This window comes from Bison bison, unplaced genomic scaffold (genome assembly GCF_000754665.1).
Source record: "Bison bison bison isolate TAMUID 2011002044 unplaced genomic scaffold, Bison_UMD1.0 scf7180017864472, whole genome shotgun sequence".
In the NCBI taxonomy this organism is placed as follows: Eukaryota; Metazoa; Chordata; class Mammalia; order Artiodactyla; family Bovidae; genus Bison; species Bison bison.
In genome coordinates this window covers 9,735,966-9,742,337 of record NW_011495033.1, presented here as the reverse complement: position 1 = coordinate 9,742,337, position 6,372 = coordinate 9,735,966, and the positions used below count along the sequence as shown (strand labels likewise).

Sequence of the window (6,372 nt, the reverse complement as noted above, 5' to 3'; positions counted from 1 at the left end):
GGGGCCAGAAGTATGTTTAAGAATTAATGATCCACCTGGAGGTTTTTTCCCTTGATAAACTGGATAAGCAGTTAATGATTGTCTTGTCCTGGGTCTGAATGTTTTATAACCCTCCAGACCAGGGAGGCCTTCCCCTGAATGACTAGAAACTGGTACAAAGAGTTTAGCTTTATGTTAAAGAAGTGAGATGTTTACTTTAGAAGAAAAAAAAATTGAAATTAGAAAATAAAAGGAACCGAGGTCTCAGAGTCCTATCCTGTCTAGCAATTTCTGCTTCAACAAGATGACTTTCTTAATCCTAGTGAGGAAGGGAGGCCCATTTTTCTGACTCCGAACTACTTCATCTTTCTATTTACAACTTCCCTGCAAGATGTTCCGCGCAGCACAGAGATCTTTTTGAGTCATCCTTTCACGGTGCTCCCCAAGCAGATGTGCAAGCCTGAACAAGTCACCTCACCTTTGAGCCTTTATGCCCTCATCAGTAAAATTGAGAATAATAGTCCCTACTTCATAAGGGTGTTAAAACCCTCCTTGCTCCAAGTATTAAGTGAAGTTTATATCTTTAGACATTTTACCCCATATTCCATCCTCAGGAATTGTTCATTCTTATTGTGTTTGGAAATTGGAGTTTGTCCCTCTTCATAATACCAGGCAATTCCCTTTACTACAAATCAAATTAAAGCACAAAGAAATGGTCTATGTTAAAAAAAAAAAAAACATTTTATTACAAAAACATTTGAAATCAGGTGCATTATCCATGTATTCACAGTAGCAGAGGGACAGTGATGGCAGACCATCCCCATGGGGGACATGGGTCCTCTGGTAAAACAAACATAAATAATGGGGAACAATACCAAATACAGTAATAGCACAGCACAGAATAAAAAAATTAAATTAAGAGAAGGAACAGGATCTGCTGAGGGGAGTCGTGAGCATGGAGAGGGTGCATCTCGCTGAGAAGCGTTGGATTCAGGTGATCTTTCCTGCAGAACACCTGCCCCGGAGCTCGGAGCAGCTCAGTTCAATTCAAGGTCATCCACGTACTCCTGGACCCAGGGCTCACTGGGGTTGGCGCAGACCTGCCTGCCCTTTTTGGTCTGGAATCTGTGGAACCAAGAGTGGCCAGGTCAGAATCCCTTGGGGCCTTGCCTGTGTTGGGTGTTCCCCATCCTTAGCTCATGTTGCACAGCCTAGTGGGGGGCTGCTGGAACCTGATTCCTTGTAACTTCCTCCCTGGGGTTTAGCTCTGGCCTCTTGGGTTGCCCAGATTAGGAACCCATGAGTTTTGCAATCAATGCGGATGTAATCTTCCCATTCATTTCCTGCTGTCCCCATCAATGACTTTTCCACATGTTTTCTAAGCATGCTTTAAGGAAACAGCCCGTATCTCCTATCACCTTTTTTATTTTACTGCTTAATCGCCCCCCCAACCCCAAATAGATCCCCTTCTTTAATCCTGCCCTTACCCTTGCCTCCCTGAAAAGCCCAGGTTTGATACTCACACCACAGCTGGCTGGGAGCAGAGGCTGCTGGTCTCAAAGTAGTCATTCACAAAGTTGCGAGGAATCTTCCGCAGAGTGTAAGAGAAGCAGCAGGCCGTGGGAGGGTCTGAGCCCACTGGAAAGAAAGGCCAAGGTAAGACCGAAGTTCTACAAGGAGCTCTTCGTTTTAGCTTCTAGTTATAGATATTCAAGGGACATTCCTGTATATCTACCAGATTCCCCAGTGCAGTCCCTTATATTCAAGCCCACCCACTTGGAGTAGGAGTCTTATTCTGAAGAGAGGATCCTAGAGATGAAAGAATTCTACAAGGTTGAGGCTGGATTGGGTCTCAGATCACATGTGTTTAACTCCTTTCATTTTACAGATGGAGAAACTAAGGCACTCAGAGAGACAGGGACTTGCTTAAGCCAGCCTATGAGTTGGTCTTTCTTATGAAAACAGGAACTTGAATATTACTGAGTGTTTACTAGGCTCTGCATTTAATAGCAGGCTACTTAGAGATCTCCCTGGCTCCTTTTTGCCCCATCCCTGAATGCTACTGTTGGACCAGCACCAACTAGAAAAGTCAGTTCTCTCTACATCCTGACTCGGGGGCTGCGGGAAGGGTGGACTTACTTGGTGCTGAGAGCGCCGGAGAACAGAAGGCAGCCATGAGCATGAGGAGGGACAGGACAGTCACGCAGAGCTTCATGATCTTGGCAGAGGAGAGATTCACCCGGAGCTTGGACTGCAGCACCCAGAAGCTTCAGAACCCTTCTGTGCCCTGATCCTGAGCTGGGAACCCCTCTTTATAGGAACTCTGAGGCCTGGGACAGAGGTGAGGGCATTGGCGGGCGAGTGGAATTTCCAGGGTATAGATGATGTCATGGTGCTGAGAGGGAAACTAAAGCTAGCTGACAGGGAGGAGCTCTGCACAGCTTTCTCTTCCTCAGTGGTGTCATCACGGAGGAAAGCGGAGGGAAGTGGGGGAGAAAAGAAGTGGGTTGAACCCTAGAGGGAAGTGGTACACCAGAGACAGTGACTGAGGCCTGGGGGGAGAATTGCAAGCCCAAGAGGAAAGATGGAACCTTCACACCTGCTAGCCGGGGCTTGTAGATGAGAACCATCCTGCTCTCAGTGGTTAGCACCTCCAGAAGCTACAGACTTCATGTCAGTTCTTCCAGGGCGATCGCAGACCTGGCCCCAAGAAGGAAGAGGAAGCCAAGATTCCATGTCCCGTTGCAGGGCCTCCTTCGGCTGGGCTGAGTGACTTTAGCCCCCTGTATATTTCCTTGGGCATAAAGAAAGAGTCCAGCATTGAATGTGCAGAAGGCTGCAACAGAAGTATAGCTTCCGCACAGCGAACATTTACTATGTGCCAGGCACTGGGCAAGCTGCCCTTTACACACGAGACATCTTTAACCATATAGTGAAGTGAGTGAAGTCGCTCAGTCGTGTCCGACTCTTTGCGACCCCATAGACTGTAGCCTACCAGGCTCCTCTGTCCGTGGGATTTTCCAGGCAATAGTACTGGAGTGGATTGCCATTTCCTTCTCCTTACATATAACATCCTTATATGGATGTTAACCATATAACATCCACCATAACCCGGAGCAGGGGTGTGATGATTCCCCAGGCAATGAAGGTCAGAAAGCTGAACAGAAACCGCTGATAATCTCAAGGCCACACAGCTATTCAGTGGCAGTGCCACGATTTGGACTGAGATTCATCTGACCCTAAAATCTATTTTCTTTCCACCCTGCCACCTCCAGGACACATCTCGAAGGTGACCACAGAGAGACAGAAACTGCTAGCCACCTTGCAGCCATGCCACACGCAAAGACTCAGGGTTGAATGCAGGAAAGAAGTGTGGGTCATCTGTCCTGGAACAAGAATGGAATGCGAAAGAAACCAAGCTTTCTTTGTGCTCCCTTGAGCCAAGAACAGAAAAGGAGAAAGAATTTAGGAGGAACCAAGAATTTAGGAGGATACTCAGATAAAGAAAGTCCCTCCATTATTGGGACTTCCCTCGTGGTCCAACTGGCTAAGACACCACGCTCCCAATGCAGGGGGCCTGGGTTCAATTCCTGGTCAGGAAACCAGATCCCACACGCTACAACTAAGGCCTGGTGCAGCCGAATAAATAAATAAATATTTTTTAAATACATAAAAAGTTTTTAAAAGAATATTCCTACATTATAAAAAAGGAACTGGATATACTTGGCAATGAATTCATCTATGTTACAGATAAAGTATATAATCTAATCGTGTGGGTGTTCCACAGTCATCCAATTCCTTGTATTTATGTAAAGCCCTGCCTGGTGCGGCAGCTGCTGTGGGCCTGAAGGTGACTATGTGAAGTTTCCGAAGGCCAGGAATACAGTAGTGCATGAATTGGGAAAGTTAGAGTCATGGGATCAAGACCACTACCCACCTCTAGCTCAATCACCTCTGACCCCCTGCTCACCCCCTCTTCCACATTGCCACCTGACTCCTCCTGCTTTGAAAAACAAGGAAGAGTGAAAAGAGGGAGCCAGGCCTCCTGGGAACTGTAGCAATATGGGAGAGAAGGAGTCAGAGCATCTTGGAGAATCTCAGGATCACTAAATACAGTTCAATGTCAGCCTACTTCATCACTGTCCCTGCTCCCTGTCCCCACCACCTACACAGGCACACAGCCTGTACTTCTTTCCTTTAACCTTTCTCTCCTCACCCCTTTCTTTCTGTGAGTCTTGCTTCAAATGTTCTGATCTTCACCAAGACCCCCATCCCCAGCTCTAACAGTCTATGATCCCTGATATCTATTGCAAGTATCTCTCAAGGTCTCTCCCTGGTTGATGGAGTTTCATCTTCACACATCTTTTTTGCTTCAAGAGCAGGCAGATGTGTCTTATAGCACCTGGAATCTACACAGACTTTGTTATCCGTGGCATTTCCATTCACCCCAAGCCACCTGCTCTCTGTCAGGGCAGACAGAGCTGAATGAAGCCCCACCCCTGCCCTCAAAGAGTTCTTAGTCAAGAGGTGATGACAGTGATGGAAATAACTATCTCTTAAGATAGAATATGGTACATCTCATGTCAGAGGTAGAAACAAAATGTCAGAGAGCCCAAAATGTGGAGAAGACTATCCCTTAGGTGTAAATGAATCATTGCTGGTCAAGGCTAAATCCACTGTGCACTACGAAAGAGCCCTTGATGTGGAGACCTCAGTGTAAATGAGTGGGGAGTGCTAGTCTTTAAGCCATGCAGATGCATAAGAATGATAAGAATAGGTGATTAGCCACACAATGAATTTGACTGTTGATTTTTGCCTCCTAGCCTTGATTTGATCTTTGGCTAATGCAGGTAAAAAATGTTTTTATTCATTAAGGTCTTAACAATAATACTTCGTTCACACCAGTGAAGCTTCACAGAGAGAAAACAAAGGCTTGTGTCAACATGTTTAGCTAAATTAATGGCCTCCAAGATTTATACACTGAGGTCTTTTCTAAGCAGTAATCGACTATACAGTCCATGGAATTCTCCAGGCCAGAATACTGGAGTGGGTAGCCTTTCTCTTTTCCAGGGGATCTTCCCAACCCAGGGATCGAACCCAGGTCTCCAACACTGCAGGCAGATTCTTTACCAGCTGAGCCACAAGGGAAGCCCAATAATCAATAGAGAATGATAACAAATGCCTTTGGTATGCACAACCAAAAAATTACTCTTCTCCTCTAGAGAACCTTCCCTGACCTCTCTTGCAACTGAATTCTGTATCTCCCTTTGGGGACCTCCATTGCATCACCTATAATATGTCTGTCTACTCGATTGTCTCCTCCGCTAGAAAGGGAGCTCCTTGAGGCAGAAGCTGTGTTCTGCTTTTCTCTGTGTATACAGTATATGTTCAATAAATACTTGGTTAAGTGCCCAAAGGCAGCCCAAACTGTTTTAATTTGAGGGGGTGTTCCTGGGTGTTCTTTGGAAGGACTGATGCTAAAGCTGAAACTCCACTACTTTGGCCACCTCATGCGAAGAGTTGACTCATTGGAAAAAGACTCTGATGCTGGGAGGGACTGGGGGCAGGAGGAGAAGGGGATGACAGGATGAGATGGCTGGATGGCATCAGTGACTCGATGGACATGAGTTTGAGTGAACTCCGGGAGTTGGTGATGGACAGGGAGGCCTGGCGTGCTGCGATTCACGGGGTCACAAAGAGTCGGACACGACTGAGTGACTGAACTGAACTGAACTGATGGGTAACATGAACTCAGGATGTGAATTCAAAGTAGCCAAATGATGTACTAATGAACTGGACGTTTTACACTTTATCCAGAATGTTTCTGGGTTTTTTTGTTTTGTTTTCTAATTTTATTTATTTATTTATTTTTGGCTGTGCTGGGTCTTCACTGCTGGAAGGGCTTTTTACTTCTAGTTGAGGCGCGTGGGCTTCTCACTGTGGTGGTTTCTCTTGTTGCAGAGCACAGGCTCTAGGGCTCACAGGCTTCAGTTGCAGTTCCCAGCTCTAGAGCACAGGCTCAGTAGTTGGGGTGTGCAGGCTCAGATGCTCTGCGGCACGTGGGATCCTCCAGGATCAGGGATCAAACCCGTGTTTCCTGCATTGGCAGGTGGATTCTTTACCACTCAGCCACCAGGGCAACCCCTATTTAGAATGTTTTGATGGAATAGTAACTCTCCTGCTTCCCCTCCTTCAACCCACATGCCCAGTGGTTTTATGGTGAAAGATACTACTCCAGGACTCAGCCCTTCCCAGTTCAGGCATGTCAGAAGTGACAGTGAGAGTCAACCACGGTTCCGGGGGACCCCATGTGCATACTGTGAGCCGCCCCCTCACTCCTGAGCAGGGAAACTTTCCACTTCCCCCTCACTTGTGCTGATAAGCAGTTTCCCC

The 6,372-nt window shown here is 46.7% G+C and overlaps 1 protein-coding gene across 1 annotated transcript; it reads right to left on the bottom strand.

Annotated features, from left to right (window-relative positions):
- Positions 1-697: 697 nt before the first annotated feature.
- LOC105004029 (C-C motif chemokine 4) lies at positions 698-2,374 on the bottom strand. Its single transcript, XM_010861521.1, has 3 exons — positions 2,119-2,374; positions 1,503-1,617; positions 698-1,104 (listed from the first exon to the last, which is right to left on the bottom strand). The coding sequence occupies exons 1-3, from the start codon at positions 2,192-2,194 to the stop codon at positions 1,017-1,019; spliced, it is 279 nt and encodes a 92-aa protein (XP_010859823.1). The 5' UTR covers positions 2,195-2,374; the 3' UTR covers positions 698-1,016.
- Between the last annotated feature and the right edge of the window lie 3,998 nt (positions 2,375-6,372).

Bases quoted from the DNA above. Each gene is read 5' to 3' on its own strand.
- LOC105004029 (XM_010861521.1), bottom strand. From the start codon at position 2,194: ATGAAGCTCTGCGTGACTGTCCTGTCCCTCCTCATGCTCATGGCTGCC. The intron at 1,618-2,118 runs GTAAGTCCACCC...CTTTCTTTCCAG, and splicing joins TCCGGCGCTCTCAGCACCAA to TGGGCTCAGACCCTCCCACG. The intron at 1,105-1,502 runs GTGAGTATCAAA...TTGGTTCCACAG, and splicing joins TGCTCCCAGCCAGCTGTGGT to ATTCCAGACCAAAAAGGGCA.